This window comes from Coloeus monedula (assembly GCF_965178545.1).
Source record: "Coloeus monedula genome assembly, chromosome: 6".
In the NCBI taxonomy this organism is placed as follows: domain Eukaryota; kingdom Metazoa; phylum Chordata; class Aves; order Passeriformes; family Corvidae; genus Coloeus; species Coloeus monedula.
The window spans coordinates 40,992,199-41,015,073 of record NC_138786.1 but is presented as its reverse complement, the minus strand read 5'-3'; the positions used below and the strand labels follow the sequence as shown (position 1 = coordinate 41,015,073).

General features: G+C 40.8%; 1 protein-coding gene across 1 annotated transcript; it reads left to right on the top strand.

Moving 5' to 3' along the window:
• Nucleotides 1-2,476: 2,476 nt before the first annotated feature.
• FBXO33 (F-box protein 33) lies at nucleotides 2,477-21,902 on the top strand (the record flags this gene model as incomplete). The annotated part of the gene is made up of 4 exons (XM_082283330.1): nucleotides 2,477-2,991; nucleotides 9,236-9,346; nucleotides 14,826-15,511; nucleotides 19,557-21,902. 4 exons carry the CDS (start codon nucleotides 2,477-2,479, stop codon nucleotides 19,826-19,828), a joined length of 1,584 nt encoding a protein of 527 aa, XP_082139456.1. The 3' UTR covers nucleotides 19,829-21,902.
• Nucleotides 21,903-22,875: the final 973 nt, after the last annotated feature.

The following is a 22,875-nucleotide window of genomic DNA, read 5'->3' as shown; positions in this document are numbered from 1 at the left end:
CAGTGCCATATTGGCCCTGCAGATGCAATTTATCAGGGATCCTAGAAAGTCTGGAATTTATCATATCAGACCACTTGGCCATAGTTGTGGTGGCCTGAAGCTTTAGACAGATTCATTTATTCAAGCCTACAAAACTGAAAGTAATAGCTCATGAGACTGAATTTTTTAACACAATCCCAAAAAGCTGATTAAATGGCTGTGCAACAGTAACAGTAATAGACCATTTCACTGTACGATTGAGGAATATATTCAGTGCAGGTGGCTCGGTTTGCAGCTGCAGTGTAAGATGCAGATTGAGCACTCTGGGTGGCTGGAGTCCAAGGCAGGAGGCTGTGAACTGCTGACCCTTTGACAAGCTCAGGGACCTGTGGCCTAGCCAGGTGACCAGACACTCAGAGGCATGGCAGGAGCCAAGGACCCCCAAACGTTCCCATGTTTAGACTGTGAGGGTATAAAAACCCAGGGTTTCAGCTCAAGCTGTTATTTAGTTATTTCACTAATATGAAATTATTTTAAGGATTGGGACCACTGCAACTCTGATATGGGAAACCTGTGGTTGAGATGGTAAGGAAACCTTGTCTGACAGTGTGAGGGGTGTGTGGGGAGTCAGGCTCACTGGAGCTGCCCACAGGGAAGAGGTTTTGGTCCCAGCTTAGGTGGTGAGAGTGTGACTGCCAGAGTAGCTCCTGGATGATTGGACAAGAAAGTTTTCTTGATGCAGCATGCCATGTTTCCTGATCCAATACAATCCAACAAAGGTAATCATAAATGCAGAACCACTAGTTTCATAAACCACTTTTTCTTGATGCTGCTTTGGTAATCCAAGGGAACTGAATCATAAAGCTTGATTCTGTTTTACTTTAAGATACTCAGTAATCTCGGAAGTCCTTTGACTCATCATCAGCTCAACAATGGGGAATCGTTGAGTAGATATTAAAATATGGAGACATGTAGGCGCATAAGTTCCTTTCATTTGCATCCTTCTAGGCCAGATGAGTTTGGCTGCTTCAGAACTTGCATGACTGCCTGGGGAATTTTGGTGGAATCTGCAGTGGGAGTAGCACAGCACTTACCTGAGTTGTTTATGCTGGTTCAAATCACTTGTGCAGGTGTGTGAAGCAGCACTGGTCTCTGATGAGAGAACTGGCTGGCTGGGAATTTCCTATAGTCTTACTTTCACAATTACATCTGCCTCTACAGGATCCTTCTCTCTAATCAAGGAGAAATGGAAGACTCATTCCCCTTATGACCAGATTGAAGACAAAATAAGTGATACTATTTTTTCACCCCTGCTGTGAGACAGCAAAAACGGCTAGTCATGGAGTAAATGGAGTGGTGGTTTAGATTTGGTTGTTGATAAATCTGGTTATAATGTGTGCCTACTCTGTATACAAAGAGGAGTCTAGACTTTATTTCTATTAGCACATCTTTCATTCTTTTGTGTGTACATCTCTGAATACTCAGATATAAAGTTGTTATAGAAACTGTGTCCATTATTCTAAGATACTGGCACTACTCAATTTTATTTCGCTAAGGTTTTTTATTATTATTATTATAAAAATGCATGCAATCATCATCACTCTGTTGTTCAGTCTTTACAGCATCAGCATGTAACAGACTGTTGAATTCTCTCAAAACTCTGTATGCACAGAAGTCACCTTTACACACCTACAGCGGATGTTGGCAGGGGTATTACCGAAAGCGGGTGAGATTCAAGAAACTGAGAGCGCTAAGATTTGGAGCATCTTCTCCTGTATGCCCCCAGGCTCGCACCCGGTTCTGTCACATGTCGGACTCTGCCGCGCTCCACCTTTCCTGCGTAGTCAGCGCGTTTCCCGCGGCAGCAGCAGGAATGCTGCTGAGGTAATTTTGCTGGCTCAAAGGCGTACGTGCGGTCCCATACGGGCCTCCGCGCCGCCGCCACCAGACACCCTTCCCAAGTTTTCCTAAACACCGGGTGCGCGGGCAGGCGCGCCCGGCGGGGGCCGTCCCGCGCCTGCCCCCCGGCAGCGGCCGGCGCTCCCACTGTGGAGCCCGCAGGGAATGTGGTCCCGGGGCCGCGCCCCGGGCAGGAGCCTCCGCCGCACTGCGTTGGGAACCGCCGGAGGGGCGGGGAGCGGGGGAGCCGCGCCGCCAGCACGGGGGGGTGAACGGCCAACGTCCCCCGCGGGGCGGGCGCGCCGGCTCCGCCTCCCAGTCCACTGCCGGCACGTCCCATTTTCCCCGCGGGGTGAACCATCCCCCCTCCGCCGTGGTGGCTCTCGTCGCCCCGCAGAAACAGAGCGCGGCGCCGGCGGTGTTTTCCTTCACACGGGTCTCTCAGGGCCGCGTGGTCCGGCCCACCTCTCCCCGCCGTGCTGGGCAGTGGTAGCATCCGCTCCGTCTCTCCGCCTCCCCCCCGGCGGCCGCTCGGGTGGTGCGTCCCGGCAGCAGGCGCGTCCCGGCCGGCGCCCGCCCCCCCCGCGTCGTGTCATTGATGTTGTTGTTTGTGTCGCAGGAGCCGCAGGCCAGGCCGGGGCCGCCGCCCGGGGCCGCCGCCGCGGGGCTGGGGCCGGCGCCAGGGATGTCGGTGTGCGGGGAGGCGGTGGGCGCCGGCTCCCTGCCCAGCGAGCTGGTGGTCCACATTTTCTCCTTCCTGGCGGCCCCCGACCGGCTGCGGGCCTCGGCCGCCTGCTCGCACTGGCGGGAGTGCCTCTTCTACCCGGCGCTCTGGCCGCGCCTCCGCCTCAGCCTCCGCGTCTCGCCCGCCGAGCGCCCGCGCCTCGAGTTCCTCATGCGCAAGTGCGGCTGGTTCGTCCGTGAGCTCCGCGTACAGTTCGCCGCCGACAACTACCCCACCGGCGGCGGCGGGGCGGCGGCGGCGGCGGGCGAGGGCGCCGCGGTGGCGGGGGACGGGGAGGCACCGCCGCCGCTGAGCCCGCGCTGGCTCGACCTGCTGAGGACTTACCTGGAGCTGGTGCTGTGCGTCCTGAGCAGCGTCCGCAACAACAGGTACCACCGGGGAAGCGGCGGTGCCGGGCGTGGGGGCAGGCGGAGCCCCCCGAGCCGCGCAGGGCCGGGTTCCACCGTCCCGCCGGTTTCTGCGGGCGGAAACAACGCCCGAGCTGGCGCCGGCCGGTTCGTGCTGGGGCTGCGCTCGGAGCCGTTCTCTGTGTGTGTGTGTGTGAGTCTGTGAGTTGGGCAGAAACGGGAACGCGCTGCTTCAAAGTACCAAATTTTTATCATATAGTGTATCTTGATGAGGAGTATAAACGCTCAGACGTCCAGTTGTCGAGCGGCTGGTCTATACGAAAAACAAATACAGCTGCAGTAATAAAAAGTTCCCCGTCTTCTGGATGGAAGCGGGGAATGCAGCTCAAACGGAACAAGTGAGAACCAGGAGTTTGAATTGACTGCATAACAAGACGCCTTTCTCACTCAAAAAATGTAAGCCTTACTACGGACAGACTTTAGACCTTGTGTATGCTTGGAAAAAATAATGTTATGAGAAGGGGGAGTTAAAATTACAGCTCTGGTGCGCTAAATTACTGTCCCAATAAAATACCTTCACCTTTCCAGCTATGAGGTCTGCCGCTGTAGGAAAGCTGAGCTTTCATGCCAGCTCTCGTGTTACCTGGTACTCTGAGGTTTGAGGAAGTTTTAATGTTCTTTTGTTTATTGAAAAAAAACGGTTCACATGTAGGACTTTCTTTGCCAAATTGAATTTAAATGATAGAAATATTTTCCTGTGGTTTGATTTTAAGATGTGTTTTTCACACACTTTGGCAGGTTAGATAGTTGCTCAGATGTGAGGTCTTTAACACAAAAATACTTGCATTCTCTTTACTGCGTGTGGGTGTGATAGAGATACTAAGATAATAATCAGATATCCTAATATATGGCCTCTAGTCAGCACATAAGATAGGAAAGCAAGGATATTACAGCTAGGTTATGATGAGTCTGGAAAGCCACATAGATTTTAGGATAGGAAATGGTTAATAATTTTTCCCCTCTGTGCGCATATAACCTCACCTATCAAGGGAAGAAAAAAAGCTGCAAGTGTTTCAGGGCATCTTTAGGATAAATTAAAGCTTGTGGATGGCCTTTAGAAAACTGCGACTGAGTCATGATCTTGTTGCCGCCCCCTTTGATTCCGCAGGTATGGGAGAGTAGCTTGAGGCCTTCCTTGCGTCTTTATTTTGAATTGTAGCAAGAGAACTTTAAATGCAATTCCTCGTTGGTTTGACATGAATGCAAATGTGGTGTGTGAAGTCTCGCTTTCAGTTCCTCTGCTCTGTGGCTCCCAGCAGGTACTTCCTGTGGTGCAGCTGCGATGGTGGAGAGTTACAGACCTCACTTCAGAAAACAGCTCTAGTTCCAGCTCACCTTTATCTTAATTTATTTCTTGCCCAGTGAATCCTTGGTGTGCAAATCATGATCATCTGTCTTGATTGGTCTTCTCTTGCCTTTCAGGAGCTTTCACTTAACTGTTAAATCTTCGGGAAATCCAGCTAGTACTATAAGAGGAAAAAATGTTGAAGTGATTGTGGTGGTTGTCTGATCTGAGACAAATACCGTGACGTGGGCTTGGAATTTTAAAAGAAATAGTATCTTCAGGAGATGTTGCATGAGGGTGTTGTTAGAAAACTAAATTGTTTCTTTTTTTTCCTCACTGAAATACGAGTCTGTCAAAATTAACTGCAATATGATAAGGCTTTTGATACACTTTTTCTTTTGAAAAATTCTGTATGCACAGTGTGACTCAGGACTGCAGTAAAATACTGTACAGAAGTAGTTGTTTCTCCAGTACCTGTTTTCTGGTAGATCAGTATAATTTTGGTGCTAAGGGATTAAAAGTTACCAACTTTGATAGGATTTTGCATTGCTGTACTTTCTTGCTGTCTCTAAATCGTTTATATGCTGCTCTTTTGGTTTGACATCAATAATGCATGACTGGTGGACACAGGGTACCTGGTTATTACAGCACACTTTTTTTAATGAGTAGGGAGAGGGGCATGATTTACATTAAACACTTAACCTTTTTTCAGTTTTGCTTTCAGAATAGACTCATTTTTTCCCTTGAACAGACTAGGTTTTTAGTTTATTTTGATGTTTGAGGTTTTTTCTCCTTGCAAAGTAACTACCTATAACTGATTAGTTTTCAGGTAGAACACTGGGGTTTAGTTCTTTAAGTAGATTTTTGAGATTGAAAAGAGTTGGGAAGGAGTATTAACATATGCCAAATTGCTGCTTAATTCTTATTGTGACCACCTAATGTCTAAACCAGAGGCATTGTCACCTGCCTGATGCTTAGTTTTGTCAAAGGAGGGACTGCAGTCCATAATTAATTAATTTCTCTGCTTCTCTTTATTTATCTGTAACTCAAGGATTATTAATAATTCCTTCTTTTCACTGTACACAAGATAACTATTGTAATTTACAAAATAATGGAAATGGAAATTTTTAACTTCTCCAGTGGCTGAATCACTGTAAATGCATTCCTTTTGGAATTAAGTTTAGAACAGGACAGTCTTTCAAAGCTCCTGTCAGCCCTTATGATAGCTTTTTGGCAGATAAGTTAAAAAAATGTTGTGTCTTTTACTTCAGAACTGAATAGGAAGAAATCTGCCTTTGTGATGCTGTTTCTTAACTGGGTAATGTTGTTTTGGGGTTTTAAATTTATTATTAAGCAATGCAGTAGCAACCCCCCTCTCTGCAAGAAAAATCATGTGCTTTAGATGGCTACAGATTTCCTTGAGGATTTACGATACTGCAGGACCTAAGAAAAGTAATTACTAAAAGTAATGAAATTTCTAAATGCTCTCTTGGCTAGAGGGGAATGATGTGTGGTTTTGCTACTTAGTGCATTTTCTGTACAACATAAAATTGCTAGTTTCTAAGCAAATCTGTGTGTTAAGTCTCTACAAAAATATTTTGGAGTGACCTTTGCTAGTTCTGATTAAATTAAGGACATCGAAACTTGTCTGCAACTTGTTTTAAAAACAGTAGAAAATTTTCTGACAAATATTCCTGCTGCCAGCCATCTACCATCCAGAAAGGTATGTTCGAGGTCTGTCTTGTATTTGAAGTAGAGCTCAAGTTGTTTTGTGGGTGGCAGCATATTACTCCCAAATTATTGCTTTAATAGCATTGAGACCTTGATGAGCTCTAAAAATCTATCATTTATTTAATTAAAAGGTACTACAGTAGTGTTTATAGTCATCTGTAACTTTTCCATAAGCTTCTATGTTTATGACAGCAAATGAAGCAAAATAACAAAGCGTATAACTGTTTAAAAGCTGATGTTCTACTTAATACTAAGAAAAAGGGTGTGGGTGGGTATGATGTTTCTTAAATCCTCATGATCTGAAGCTTCTCAAACTGATCTTTCAAAACTAAGTTCTAGAAGGCAGGGTGGGAGCGCAACAAACTTTCTGTTTGCACTTACGTGCTTACAACAGCTAATAAGCCCCTGGTGATCATTCAGTAGGAAAATCCTGTTCTTTTATGTAACTCTAAAATACCAAAGTATAGTCTCCTCTACTCCTCCTTCCTTGCTTACAAAGGAAGAGAGGGAGGTAGTGACGCTCCCCTCTTCCCCCCCGCCTATTCCTGTGCATCATGTTAAATTGTGTGACTTGTTTGATCTTTGCTATGGATACAAAAATGCAGATTTCTATAAAACTGGTGTCTTGGTGAAGGATGGTATCTCTTGGAGTTGCCAAAAAGTGGTGAATCGCTCAAAACAGTAGACTGCATCTGGTTTTGATGTTTTCTAATGACTCTTTTCTATTGGTCTGAACAGGCAGCTGAAACTGGCAGAAACTAGTATAGTAATACAATATGTGCCTTACCACTTTGTTTGCCTTGAATGTAAGCAAGGACATTTTGTGCTTTTTAAAATTGGGTGTTAAAAAAGACCAAACAACACCGAAGATGGAGCCTAGTCAGAAGCTTATTACTGCTAGTGCACTTTTTGAGTGAGTGGAAAATAAATGTTTTGGAAATCCCTCCAAACCACAAGTTTTTCCCCAGCTGTATGTATGGATACTACACAGGATTAAGATGCCATTATAACTTTTAGCAAAAGATGACAATTAACATTTAAATAATTTTATTTAAATAGCAATCACTTTACTGACTGTCTGAAATAAAGATGAGCGGTGAGCTGAATGTCATGGAGTTGAATAACACTGCAAATAGTAGCAAAAATCTTACATTGTGTTGAACTGTGATCGGATTTGTTGATGTTAATAACTGTGTTGTGAATGGAAAAATAATCAGATGTTGTCATTGGTTAAGTTTTCAGGCAGAGAACTTTTTCATTTGTCTCTGTACTGCATGAAATGGCAGTCACATCGATGAAGTAAAAATGTGTGGGGTGCTAGTGATTAGTGTTCCATGTGCACTGTAGTTTGGTGGTCCTCTTAATACCTGCCTACGTGCCTGTGGTAGCATTGGCTGGCGGTGTGAGCGGCACAAACCGAGACCTGCGTTTGATGTGAATATGCAGGTGATTCAGAACTGTTCTGAAGATTGCATTTTGGCTCTTGGCTCTCAGAAATAAGTCACCGAGATCAAAAGATAAATGCTTAATTATGGCATTGGCTGTGAGCACTGCTTTTCACACCAGGTGGAGGTTTCTACTACTTCCCTGTCATACCAGACTATCTCTGACAGCTTTTGAGGAAAAAAGAGCCCAAAATACTCTTGGTTGCTTGTGCCAGTGTTTTAGGTTTCTCTGCCAAGCTTATTCTTCAGTATGATCAGGCAATGTCTTAGTGAGATTTGTAGAATATTGATCATATTCTAAGGCTCCATTTATTTTAGTGTATCATCAGTACGATAGTCCTGTATTTAAAATACAAAATATTAAATTGTTAAAATTTCAGACACTGTTGTAAATTCTAGGTATTTGGCTCCAGTATTTGTCAGACTGTATATGAAGCTCGTGGTTCTTGCTATTCAGTCGTTGTTCTCCTATAGAAAAAAAGTAGCAAGTGCTACAGTGGATAGATTTAAGGCAATCAGTGTGCTGTTTTTGAATACAGGAACTTGAAAACAGGTAAATTATGATTTATGGTAGATAACAATTATAGAATGCAATTCATACCTACTAAAAAATGTAAAACATATTACGTTTTCCTCAAAGCTGATTTGAAATACTAGCAAATGATTTGTAAGCCAGAAGAAATAAGGATTTATGGTAACTCACTTAATTGTCAGCTACAGGTTAATTGGCATCTACTGTTCAGGATTAATTTATATGTTGATTTGTGGTGAAACTGGAGTTTCTGCCTTGTTAATTATCAATTGCAACTAGCCCTTGCATGTTAGGAGTAAATCTAATTTACAGCATATATAAATAAAAGAAATGCTGACCCAAAACTTAGTCAGCTGCAAAAATAAGAATCTTAATAGTAAATGCTACACAGCTACTTTAAAACTGCAGTCGTTTGCATACCCCTTGCTTGATCTGTTTTAGGAATAGAAAAGATGCAAGTTAGAAAACTCTACTAGGGAAAGGAAAAGTGACTGTCTAGTGGACCATGTCATGTCCAGCATCAACTTAGAGGTTCTTCTTTCACTTCTTTTTAGGTATCCCTTCTAAAAGTTAAAATCGTGTGTCGTGGTGGGCCACTATCCCTCACTGATGGGGAATATTAGAAAAGCTTCCCCTACTTCGATATAATAGAAATTAGACACTGATTAGGGTGTGGGGAGCTCTTGCTTTTCCTGGCTGAGGTTTGTGATGCCTTGATTGAGGCAGGTGGTTTGGGCTCCGGTTTGTAACCCAGCTGATGTATGCAGGTGCTCAGACACGGTTGTTTGTGGTTGTGTCCTACTTGGACATTAAATGCAGTGTTAAATGTTAAAAGGAATAAGTATCTGATGTTTTCATCAGTGACACTTAACACGCATGTTCCAATGATTAAAAATTGCATAAAATCGCTCCTAAGTGTTCTTTGTAGCGGTACAGGCCTGCTGAAAATACTCCTGTGCTGACTGAAAAGCGGTATTTGCTATTACAGCTGGTTTCAGCAGTTTGTGTAGTCCTCTTCCCCTTTATACTTCAGTCTCATTTTCTATAGTTCCATGTGAGCCTGTATTCCAGGACAGTAGTAAGTTTCCCAACACAGACTGTGTGCTCCATGTAATAATGGGGGTTTATTGCCTGTATTTGTCTTATCCAGAATGATTTCTGACACCATTTTAGTTTTGTGTACAGATTCCTTTTTCTTTTGTTGTTTCCTAGGAACCTCCAGAAGCTAAGTCTCTTTGGGGATATAAGCATTCTGCAGCAACATGGAACTATATCAAATACCTACCTTGGAAAGGTTGACCCTGATGGCAAGAAGATTAAGCAGTAAGTTGTATTTGTAAACTATCAAATACAGTAAAAGAATAAAAATAGATAATGGAACACAGGAAATCCTGAAATACACTACTAAGAAGCTTTACGTTTTTTAACAGGATGAAAATCTAAATTCTTGTTCCTGCTATTTACATGACGTAGTCTGGTTTTGTGGCTGTTGTTTTTTTGTTGTTGTTTGTTTGTTTGTTTGTGGTTTTTTTTTCCATCCTTTCTGAGCAGGGTGAGAATCCCGTCTTTCCTCTTTTCATTGTGTTCAATATTATGTTAATGCCTCAAAAGGGGAGGAGGGATGCGGCCTTGATACCAGCACCCCTTACTATTTCTGTACATGAAAAAAAATTAGAAAAGGAAGTAATCAGTTGTATTTCACAAGAGTTGAAAACATGTTTGTGTTTATGTTCTCTTTCAAGATTACTGCTACAACTTATTTCAAATTACATCTGAAAACTAGGTTACGTATTTGCAGAATTCCTGAAATATTGCAGCTCTCAATGTGCTTGTTTAGTTCAGAGGTGTATTTTAGCTTGCCATAATTACATTACAGGACAGTCCTTGAATGCTTATAATCAAAATGGTTATTTGTTCTTTGGAAAAGGTTAAATACAGTATAAACAGCTACTAACTTCTGGAATAAATTACCATAGAGGGAGTGATGCTGACTTAACTATTTTAGCAATATTGCTAAAACTTTTGATACAATAAAACCTGAATACCATAATTTTGTATCAATTTAAGCATCTTTCTTCCAGTAGCTTGGGAGTGGAATAAGTACAGCCACTCTAGATTTTTGCTATTTTTTGTTTTGAGTGGTTTTTAGAACCAGTATAGGTATATTATCAGATCAATGTATGTACGTGAACACAGTCATCAAACTGAATGTTTGGTCCTGACCTAAATTTGCAAATCACAGCAAATACAGCTGTGAGTCACATACTGTGTCTTTGTCATCTGTTATGTTTAGAATGCAGAACTTGGAGCAATTTGTGATTCTGTCTAATGTATGTACTGTAGTGCTGTGTGCAGGTAAAAGGCTCATTTGGTAAAAGCTCTTTATTTGCTATCCTTTGTGAAAATAGAAATATATAATCAAATCTTTGGAAAGGGGCTTGAAGGGAGTCATCTAAGCAGATGTCTACTCAGCTGAGTGTGTGGTTAAATGTTTCTTCAAGTGGGTATTCACATTTTGGAGCCATAAACCATTCGAAACTCATTATCTAACTTGATGTTAGTCTTTTAGATGAATATTGACCTTTGCACGTTTTGGAATGAGCAAATAAATGCTACCTCTTTTTAGTTTAGTTCATTTTGTTGTTGGGTTTTTGTGTTTGTTGTGGTTTTTTGCTTGTTTGGTTTTTTGTTTTGGGTTTTGCGGGGGGGGTTGGGGATTTTGGGGGTTTTTGTTTGGGTTTTTGTTGTTGTTGTTGTTTGTTTGATTTTCTTTCTAGAATAAAACAATGTATTTGGGACCTGCTAGTCCTTGTCTAAATTAAAGGAAAGCTGACAGTGTTTTATTCAGTTGTCTGAAGTTTGAGAACTAGTAGCAGACTTAGTTCAGAAAGTAAATCTTTATGGCTTCTTAGCCATGTTTTTTGCACTTGGGTTTGCATCAGTAAGTTGCAAAACGTGGATGCTGATAACTAACAGTGAAAGGTATAAGCAACCTTTGGGAGACAGTGTTACTGGTAGTTGAGGATTTTTGGAACCTCTGTGGCGATAAACTTTACTAGCTGTTTCAGAAACTTCCTGCAATTAAAGCAGTCAGGGAAAAAAATGTTATGTTTCCTGAAAGCTGGCTTTGAGCTGGATGTAGCAGACTGTGGGTGAAATCTCAGCTATCACGGAGCCATTAGGATGCTTCCTCAGGTTAAGGCTGAGGATTGTCCTAAGGCAGAGGAGGCTTTGGAGCATGTTTTGAAAAATATACTTTCGCAGGCATCAGCATGAGTTTGTAATGCTTATTCCTTTTCTGTACAGCATTTGTGTCCCTGGTTATTTTCTAAAACTCTCTTTACAACTCTGTTTCTTAGTGTTGGGAAGCTCAGTGTTAACAGTACATTTGTCTTGAGTTGAACAAAGGGTAGTTGTTTAAAATTTTGGCTTTCTGAAGTCTGCTTCTCATGGTTGATCTGTGTGGTTCAGGTAGTTTGGTTTCCAAAAGAACCAGTTTAGCCTCTGTTATTAAACAAAATATTTTGATTGATAGTATTTAATGAAACAAATGGCCTCCATATGGGCCTTAGTAATATGTTGACTTCCTGTCCAGGGCCATGGATGTATTTCAGTCCTGGTTAGAACTGGTTTGGGGGATTAAACAATAACTCTGCCTGTCTAGTCAGGCTTTAGTCTGTCCTCTGGATGAAAACACCGTCTGGGGCATTAATTGTGAAAGTACATTTTTTTTTTTGAGGTTTTTATTTTTTCAATTGTTTGCTTCAGTATAATAATTTGTAGGTTGCAGGTCAGTGGTGACCATCCCATAATTGCTGCCTACAGGGAGCAAAGGGGACTGATGACACTTGTTGTGACATCAGTAGGTTGCATTGCTTTTTGGCATGTGCTGAGTTCTGCTTGTATTTTCTCATATATGCTCAAACTTCAGTTTTATAAGTGAGCTTTGAAATAGCTGTGTTAAGTTAGGATAAATGTTGTACTACATGCTAGGCAGTTGAAGTAAAATTAATATGGTAATCAAGTAGGTGTTAATTTCCAACAATTCACGTGTCTAATTTTCTGGAACGCAGTTCAGACTATTTTTGCAAGCTCCAGTTAGATGCAATCTGTTTATGAAAAATAGAATGTGCATAAAAATTTGCAGGGGAGGAAAAAACCAAACCTGCTAGGATGTTTAAAAAATTTATTTGAAATATGTTAAAATGAAAGGCCTCTATCTTACATAGTGCTTTCTGTCTTGCCTTTTATAAAGCAGGTACTAAAAACAGTTCAGAAATTATTGCTGTTAAATATTCTTTATTGACATGTTTGATCTCTTACTGGCTAAGAACTGGAGAAAGTTTTCTTAGGACCTACATGTCATTAGACTAGCAGCACAAATCTAAATACTTGTATAAATACTTTGGTGCTTGCACTAAAAAGTTGCTGTGCAGATTGCAGTAAATCATTCTCTCTCTTTTAAAAGTTTCGTACTGCAATTCCTTCTGGGGAGAAAACCCACCCTAGAGATGCAGAGTTCTATGTCATATTTCATTAAATTTCGCAGGTACTAAAACAGTATTCTTCTAAGCTCAGATGTTTAAGTTGTATGAGAACCAGAATTTAAACTGATTTTTAAGTGCAGTGAGGCATATAGATGGTAGTATTCTACTGAACATCTCAAAATTGATTTGTCTTCAATAGTTCTGTAAAACACTAAAAGCACTATTAAGATTGATTACCTGGGCTATTACAAAATAAATTCTACCATTGCTGCAACCATTACAGCACCTTTTGTAGGTGTATATGGGGGGAGGGAAGAGTCTTTGGAAGAAATCTGCGGTTGCTGTGGTAGAATCATTTTCTTTGGGGGATTGTGAGATAATCTGATTATTCATTGGCAAGAATAATTATGAAATAAGCATTGCCAGGATCAAATAAGGTTCATCTGAACTTTAAATGAATTTAGGAATAAAATAGAAAAACTACACTGTCTGTGAGTCTTATCTGTTGTTTGAAACTGTTTCCTTTGTGTCACAGTTGCCAGTCGTTAATTTAAAATAAAATGTTTGGACAAATCTGGAAATATTGAAGTCTTTTTACTTGATGACTATTCTAGGCAAAACCTTGGGAACTGAGGTGTGAAATAAATATAATAACCACACCAACTTTTCCACTTGGTTGAAGTCAGGCCTTGCAAACCTAGTACCTTCATAGGAGAAGGAAGAAAGCTCATGTAGGCAAGGGAGGGGATGAATAAGGATTTGCTGAGGGAGAGGATGAATGAGGGCTGATGTTTTAACTTGATTACAGCGGAAGGATTGTGGAGCATCAAAGGTAGTAGGTGACAGGTTCAGAGCAAGCAAGAAGAGGGGGGAATCACATTCCAAAGTTCTTTATTATTGGATGTTATGGTTGCTAAAAGCTTACTCAGCTAAGGGAGGAACCTGGATGAATTTGTAGAAGTCTCTGAGAGTTGCAAAATACAGCTCTGCTCAGAACGTCAGAATTTCAAAGTTTGGAAACTAGAGAGATGTTTGAGAAATATCCCTGTGTGCTTTCCTTGTTCTGTCACCTTAAGGTATTAGTGTTTCTTTGCTCTCTGTCAGGATACTGGGCTAAACCTTTAATCTTGCCTGGACATTATCTCTATTAAAGTTACGTGGGTGAGAATAATAACTTCATAATGGTTTTTTGCTTAGATGTATGAAGTATACAGGTCCTCACAGCAATAAAGGAAAAAGTGTTCTGTGCAAAACCATTACCTGATTTGAGGAACAAAAATTTCTGCTAATTTTGTACTGGATCTTATTTCGTGATGTTTTATGGGACTTTCATAGCCTGGCTCAACTGCTTCCCTGTAATGCTGACCAGGGCTTGAGATCAAATACTGACCTACACCTGTGTCTAATACACTAAAAGAACACTTGTCATTTGGGCAGGAGGACTCTGTGGGCCTTACAGCTGTGGAATGAAGACTGGAAAAAGACTTATATGGAGAAAGTATTTTAGAGTGTGACTGTACTATTTGAATTTAATATTGAAAATTTAAAATACTTCTGTTGCCTTCTTGAATTAAAATATCTCAATGTAAAGAACATTGATTCACTGAAAAAAAGGGGTAGGAGAGGTGGGGTGCATCAGAATAAATTCATAATCTGGCACTGATAGTTTGAGATTGAAATGTTACTGGGTCCAAGTTGTTTTGGTAAAACATGAACCTGTTGGCACTTGAAAATCCAGTTAGTTGTACATTTGGAATTATTTAAAGAATCTTCTTGCATGTTTGTTCTTTACCCTTTAATGAGAAAATCAAGTAGATAATTCACATCATTCTAATTTATGCTCAAAGTCAAGTTTCTGCCACCTTTCACTGAAATTGACTTTTTTTCCATACTAAATGTGCAGTTCTGGAGAAGCTAGGAAATACAAAAGGCTGTTTTTAAAAACAAGAGCCTCATTTGAAAAGCGTTACAGGTTTTCTTATTTGCATAACCTTAAAATGTATGTGGGAGGGTGTTAAATACATGCTGGAAAATACATGAAGTGAAGGTTCATAGTGTGCCTCCATTTTTGAAAGACAAAGTACGTATTTCTTTTAGTTTACAATTTTAACCTTTTAAGGGCAGTGGATGTTAAAATGCTCTGGGAGGTCTGCAGTCGGGTTGCAGTTCACAAGAACTATAATAATAGCACCTTCCTGCAGAATAAGGCTATAAATGAAGGAAGAATAATTCTTGAATAAAAAAATTGAATGGTATGCAGTTGGTAACACTAAACCATGTTTAATAGGATCATTGTCTGTTTTGTTTACTTGCAGAATCCAACAGCTGTTTGAAGAGATATTAGGCAATAGCAGGCAATTGAAATGGCTGTCTTGTGGGTTAATGCTGCAAATAGTAACTCCCACATCACTGTCCTCCTTATCAAACCCTATAGCCAACACCATGGAACATCTGAGCTTATTGGACAACCACATCCCTGGTAATACCACTCTTATCACTGCGGTTGAATTGGAGCGCTTTGTGAATCTGCGTTCGCTCGCTTTGGATTTCTGTGATTTTACAGCTGAAATGGCAAGAGTCCTGGCTGACAGCAACCACGTGCCTTTGCATCGACTGTCTCTCCTGGTCCACAGTGTTTCCATAATGCACAAGTCATTGGACAATATGCCAAAAGATGAGAATTGGCAGGCGCTGACTCGCAACAGCACTAATCTTCGGGTCTATATAATGGCTTTTGATGTCAAGAGTGATGATATGTTAAGGATTCTTAAGCCCAGTATCCCCCTAGAGAGGATTCACTTTGACAGCTATGTCACTTGTGTTTCAGGAGCTGTTGTTGACCTCATATCCAGGCAGTATGACAAGTTCCTCACTCATTTTATACTAATGAATGATGTGATAGATATGTCTGCCTTCCCAGATCTCAGTGACAACCGGAATGAGGATCCACTTGTCTTATTAGCCTGGAGGTGCACAAGACTGTCTCTCCTAGCTGTTCATGGTAGGTAACACATGGCACGGGCATAGTATGTGACTTTTAAATGCTTACAACCCTTCAGCCTTTCTAATCATGGTGTATTTTAGTGACATGTTATTCAAAAGGCTGCTGCACCGTTGCTATATATGCTATTGTTGAAAGTGTTTATTGTATATGAGTTTTAAACATGCATCTTACTAGCTTCTGTTGAGAAGTCACATAGGATTTTATTAAACTCCTCACAGAAATGAGGATAACTTACGAAGTGAGCATTCCAGGAGGCTTATCCTACAAGTGGTCTGCACTGTGCAAGTTCCATTAAGTGACTGGTTATGTGCATGTGAACTGAAAACATTTGCTATTTTTCTGTGAGTTTATATGCTGGCAAGATTAGATTATTTTGCTTCCTGTTTGTAAATAACATGAGTTAAGTGCCTCAAAACTGAGAGGAAAAAGTTTGTTACCAGTTTGGTCAGACTGCTACCAGATGAAGGCTGAAAAATATGTGAAGGAGGTTGCTTCACTGAGTGTATTGGTTTTACCAGTAATACCAGAGCTAGATTTATCCCAGCTATTTATTTGCCATATAGTAGCAAATAACTTTTAGAATTTATTCAGCTCTATCATCAGTAGAGCACTTGGTGGTAGAAGTTACAGCAGTCTGGCAAATTTTAAGGCACCTGAAACTGAAATAATGCAGAATAATACTTTTTTGTTTGTGCTGGAGTCAGCTTACCAAGACCAAGTTTGCTGGTGCATGAAGGAGTTAAGCGATGACTGTATTGTGTTGCATAAGAATGAATGTGTTTCCTCAGACTGCTTGGGGGAGTAGATCTCCAGTTGTTCAGTACAAACAGAAGGCCTTCAGCAGCAGGAGGTGTACATTCAGATTTTTATCGGTTAAAGCCAGAAGGTCCTGCTGTATTTGCTGCTTTTTTTTTTTTTTTTTTTTGTGGTCCTTTACTGAAATGTCATTGCTGGGGGCAGGGAAGGTGTGAACAATTCAGCTGTCTCTCTTTAATATTTTCCAGGTGAGCCAGATTTTGGATACTGGCACATGACTGCACCAGTCTAGGTGTGGATTTTAACAGTTTCTTCTAAAATTTGGATACATGTTTGAGGGCCTTTAAAAAAAGAGTAAAAATAGTGTGTTATTTTAAATTATCCTCCTGCTACAGAAAAGTCCTCTAATATGTTATCGAACTTTAAAAGCTTGTGAAACATATAAACGTAAGCTAGTGTAAGTATCATTTAATACCAACCCGTGTCTATTCAGTAGAAGGTATTAGTCTGTGCAGAGCATTGGGGAAGCAAAGTCTTTTATGCTTCTGTCTAGCAAACGATTGTTGCTACATCACCTTTCTTTGGAGAGATGCTGTGTCTGCCTGTGTGAGAGAACAGCCAAGTATCACCTTGCTGTTACATTGGGATTCAGATTCTTTTCCCTTCTTTACCCCCTCCTTGCAGCAGAAGCTAGCTAAGCTGCTTATAAATGCCTTCTGATCTTTTCTAAGCTGTGAACATAATTTCTCTAGTTATAGAGAACTCTGTTACGTTACTCTACTGTAACGTAAGCGTGTTTCTTGGAGAGTAGTAACTCTAGGAAGAACACTGTTAGGAAGAAATACCCAGAATGCTGTGATGCCTCAGTACAGCATCTTAGCCTCATGCTTGGATTCTCTGAGGTTTACCATATAATGTTTTCTGGCTGCACTTGTCATACTATACTGTCAAGTTTCCTTCAAGAAAAGAAGGTGGTTTTGTTCAAGGTGCCATAATTCGCTTTAAGTGCTCAAGTTTCTTCTTCTGTCTCCTGAAGTGGTTATTCTTCAGTTTCCAGTGCTTCTTAGGTTTTTGTGTGTGTGTGTGTGTGTGTTTATGTGTATGTTTCCTCTTCTGGTATTAGTTTGCTTTTGAAAAAGCTTTGGTTTACATCTAGTTTTGGCTGCCACTTGTCACTGACCAAAACAGGGAGGGGAAAACATATGCTAAGGACACTTTATATGGGGTGCCTCGGAGTTGTCTTTTGTGGGAAGTTGTCATCTTTCCACCAAGGCAGCAGGTCCAGGAGCCAGAGGAAGGCAGATGTTAAATGCATTCTCACAGAATGAAGAAAGGATGTAAAGAGTGTGTGGCCATTTGGGATGGGATGGAGACAGTAGGATACTTGTAGTGGTATGATCTGCCACTGTGAATAAAAACCATGGTCCATCTGTGAGAACAGAGGCCTTTTATTATTTTTTTCTCCTCCCTTAAGGGAAGGATACTTCCACGTGGACTTTTATGATTTTGTGTTATAAAATTCATTTCATGAATAAAACTGTCCAAAACTAAAGTTGAAATTTTTGCTAGCAATTACAGTGTGCTCGTGGTAAATTTGTTGTTCAGTGATACCAGTAGTAAAATGATTGTTTCCTCTTACCTCTGAATACTTAGCTGGACAGAGACTTTTTGGCAGCTGGGAGGTCACTAAGAAATTTCAGGGAAAACTTTTGAAAGGAGAGTTAATTTAAAACGAGACTAATTTGGGAATAAGATGGTTGTTCCAGTGCATAGAGGATCTATGCACTGGAAAAAGTTACAGCAAAAGCCATATACCTGACCACAGGATGGTAAAGGGGTTTTGTGTGCAGGGTTTTTATTTTCTTTTATTCTTGCACTTGCTTTCAAGGATTTCTTTGGTAAGTTCCTTTACAGTCAGGATAACGGGAAGGTGGTGTGAACTCCTTCATGTCCTGGTAGGAGACTGTCATCATACAGGGAGGAATTCTCCATTGAGTTTAATGCCCCTGTTAAGGAAGGGACATTGAATTAAGCTGCCTGAATTAAGACAGCTTCATCTTCTGTGGACAGTTGTGTTGGAGGTGAAGTATCCAGCAGATGAAGATTGTGGGAATTCATGCATTCCTAATGGCTTATATACCAGAAATGAGCCTTACAGATGTGTGCAGGCTTCTTTGTTGAAAACCTGCCCATACGTACTTACAGAGACACAATAGATAAAAGTAAAAGAAAACAGAATAGAAATCTCTTTTCTTTATTACTTTGACATCTTTTCTTTATTCTCTATTTTATTTTGATACATTATGATGTAGAGCATGTTAACTGTATTGTTGGAAGACCAGACCACAGTTAGCTTTTACTTTTCAGCTGTTTAGCTTTCCCAGTTCAAATATTGTGCAGACTGAAGCTTTACTTGAAATCTACTTGGGTGTCTCACCAAGAAGCTTAGCACCTGTGAGAATGATGATGAAGGCAGAAATGAGCCTTGCCTTTTGCAGTGATAGTGCTGATTTGGCAGAGCTCCCCGAAAGGGAAGCTCCCAGACCATCTGTGGTTTGCATCTGAATAGGGAGGAGCTCTCTGCCTTTCCCTTAGCCAGGGCACAGAAAGCTTCCAGGTAACTGGGGAATAGGAGTTTTTAAAGAGGAATGCCAATATATAATGTGAAGAGAGGGAGGCTTTGTAATTATGTTTTATCTCGGACAGAATAACAAGATACATGTAGTTTATTTTATATTTTTAGATTATATATAGACACACACACACTGGGGTGACCTGAAGAGGCTTCTGGTTTGTGTGTGCTGACTCTCTGTTTGGTGGTGGTTTTTTTTTTTAAAGTAAGTCTACTTTCTAAAGCAACAAAAGCAAATCTTTTTTTTTTTCTAGCATAAGCAGAGTTTTAAAGCAATCCTTTTATGCCTTCACTTAATTGATAACTCCCTTTTTTCATTCTAATTTTACTACGAAGTAGATTACAGGAGTTTTGAAATGGTGTATATATATATAACTTACAGTAGTCCACTGTAAGTGGAGCAAGTGGGGGAAAAAGATCTAGAAAAGCTTGGTGAAACTATCTGAAATATTTTTATACTTTCTTATTCAGAATATAAAATGGGGGCTTCACTTCTTGAAACCAGAAAGCCCCCACCATGCCCTAGGGGAATTCTGCCAGATGGAACATGACAGCATAGGTTGGGAGAGATACTGGGATGGTCTGGTATTAAATAGTACAGTAAGAAAATACCTTGCAGGAAAATGACAGAGTGACTTTTTCTTTTCCCCATAGGTTACACAGTCTGGGCTCATAATCTTATAGCAATTGCTCGTCTTCGTGGCTCTGACCTGAAAGTACTGGAAGTCACAGAAGAAAGCATTGAATTCGACCAAGGAGAACTGGCTGATCAGGATGTGGATCCAGTGCACAATTTCATTGAGCAAGTATCTCTCGGATTGGGTCGACCTTGGCATGCTGTCATGGACATAGAGCTGCTCAGTGTCTTCACTGAGCCAACCCGTCACTTTTACAGAGAGATGCAAAGCTTCAGTGAAGGCATTTAGCTCCTTATTTACAATTCCTGTGGTTACATATGCAAGTAGGGTCCTATTATGTTTTTTCGGTAGTGTGAATTAACCCCTTTTGTGCCGTGTTTAATCAGTATTAGCTATATAGAATTATATATGTGTATTCTACTTCTTGATCAAAGAACGTAGTCGGGTATTGGTTTAGAAGCTGAAAGTGGCAGTGTTTAGGGTTTTCACGGTTAATGGACTTGTCTACCAAACCTTGCAAGATACAGCCAAAGGCTGTCTGAGGTTGCCGGCTAACTTTACTTTAATTGAGTAACTGCATTTTGAATTATTTTGCTGTTATATTGGAGTCCTGTGCTCGGGAGCCAACTGTTTTTAATACCCATATCCATAGCCCAGTGGATTTCTATGCTGTCATTGTGTGCTTAATCCAGTAGCATGCTACTTAATAGGCTTAAGGGACGAGAAGTCTATCCAGGGCTGTTCACTGTAAGACTCTTACCTTGCTTGATTTCACGTGCGGATTCTGCAGCATGGCTTAACTCCATTCTCGGCTTTCCTTAGCTGCTAAGCGGCGGTGTGAAACACGAGCGTTCAGGTTCCTGCACTTACAGATTCACTCCATAAGCTGTAGTCTTTTGGATTCTTTGCAAACTCCTCCTTGTTTGTTCTCATGTTCTGTCATCTTCCTTAAAAGTTAGCTTTGGGCCAAAGTTTAAAAGGAAAAAGCAAGAATATGCGCTCCGGTGAGGTAAACGCATAACAGTGAAGATTTCAATACAAAGGTCTACACCTGCAAACAAACATTAGTCGTGAAATCCCTAACAACCAAGTCACTGGATTTTCTCTGTCAGCGCCTGTGTCAGCTGCCAAAGAATAGATTAAAAACGAAGAAGTGCCCACATGCTGGCAGGGGCAGGCCAACTTTTGGCCAGCCAGGTACTGCTAGATTGTAATATATAAGGTCGAATTTCGACCTGTGGTACACAGCTGTGCTGTGGCTCAGTCAGCAACCTCAGAACTCTTAACAAACATGCACCTGTTTCACTGTGAATAGTGAATGTAAAGGAAGGAAAGGAAACAAATACGAAGCTTGTTCTATCACAGGTATGAGCTGCTATGATGCATGAAGAACATTCCATGAAGTATGTTTTAAAATCTTGTTATATCTGAGAGGCTTTAGAAGCCGATGTAACTGTTTCAGGGCAACCGCGGTACAGACGTGGTCTCTGTGAGACTTCCACCTGACCCCAGTTTTAAGTGGTACGAATGTTGTGCATTTAATGTTTAAAGGACAGTCTGCAATAATAAAGTAAGTGGCCAACGTGGGTGCCCAGCAGTGCTGAGACCTGGCTGCTATATTGTAAGCTTTGGAAAACACAATTTATGCAACAGATGTCCAGATATGATTCTATTTATGGAAAAAGTTTATATGTGTTTTACAAATGGTTTTACCATCTTATATTAAAATGACCTTTTGACAGGTGTGCGCTGTTTTGTCTCCAGTGAGCACATACCATGCGGATTTTATATGTACATCAGTAGAGTGAATCCACTGGCACAGTGTGTGTATATGCCAGATGTGGTGAGATTTTATCTTATAAATGTGATCAGATTAAAAAAAAAACTCCTGACAGAAAATGTAAGGAAACCAGCTGAATGTTTGAATTGATGACTGATGTTGTATGGTTTATGTTAAATGTTATATTCTTTTAATCAATGAATAAAGCATAAAAAATTGATTGCTGTACAAAATACTTTATTGTTATCAGCATGAAGATTTTTAGAATTAAAATGCAACATCGTTCATAAGATGTGTATAACTAGTAGCTCCCATTGTGTCTAGGTCAGCAGAAAAATCTAAAATAAGTCACACTGAATTTTTTTTTTTTAATTTGGCTGAATTTTGTCAACATTTTTTGGGGTGGTGGAGGAATGGGAAGGATGCTTTACTAAAGATCAGACCAGTTAGCACAAACAGTATATTATTATATGACCTATTAGACTGATACGGTAAACTGTGGACTGTAGAATATAGAAGACTATTTTTGAGAAACTACTGCATCAATTGCAATTGCTTAAATCAAAATCTAATGTGCTCAAGAAAAATGTGTAGTACTTCTTTGGTGTCCCACTATTAAATAGATAATGAATACCTGCAATGCTTCAGTTTGACATTTTATCCGTACTCAGAGTACACAGCTGTGCCTTGTGAATGGAAACTGCAGATGTCTGGTCAGCTGTTGGAGAGCTGCTGTGGCCTGCAGTGGCTGACTGTGCTGTGAGGCTTGTCAGAGTGGCTGGTCAGTGTGTGCGTGCCAAGCACGGACTTCATTCGAGCTTCTGAACTTCATGTTGCTACATGGCAGCCCAAACTGCTGCCAAGTGTGAAAATTGCACTGCTTGTTCAAGCAGTTTCCTAGGTCTTCCAGATTTGGTAAACAAGGTCATTTGCCAACACACTGAAGAGATGGTGTGGGTAATAAAGATAAGGTAAATACAGCTTTTCATGTTCCAGTAAAGTGAAATACTGGTACTTGTGGTGCCTCTCAGGGCTCAGCCTCAGGAGGAGGGTTTATGTAGCAGTTAAATCTGATGGCGATTGTTCAGCAGTCTGAACCTGAAGTGTGATCTTGAAGGGTTCAAGATTTCAGGAAGTCACACAGAAAAAGCCAGAAACAAACAAAGCAAATTCTGCATCCTCTGGTTTAAACAGTTGCAGAATGGTAATTTTATCTCTGCATGCTACTGCATTTAGGTTACTCCTTACTAAATGGAGTTGGAAAGTAACCTGTTTGCCTTTCTGTTATATAAATGTGTTTTTAATCTGTTTGGTCTAACCTGTTTTCTGCTTTAATTAATTTAATCTTGAAAGATAAGATGAGGAGGAGGAGCAGCAGCCCACTTGACGACAGTAGAGAGATGTGCAGCCCTTTAACTCGCTGCAGTTGCAGCCAGAGCTGGCTCTTACCAGTGGCTGTCCAGTGTTAGTGCTCGAAGTCTGATTTTTTTCATACAGTCTAAAGTCTTCTCACTGGGTTTGGCTTGTGTTCAGGGAAGAAGTTGGTGTACTTAAA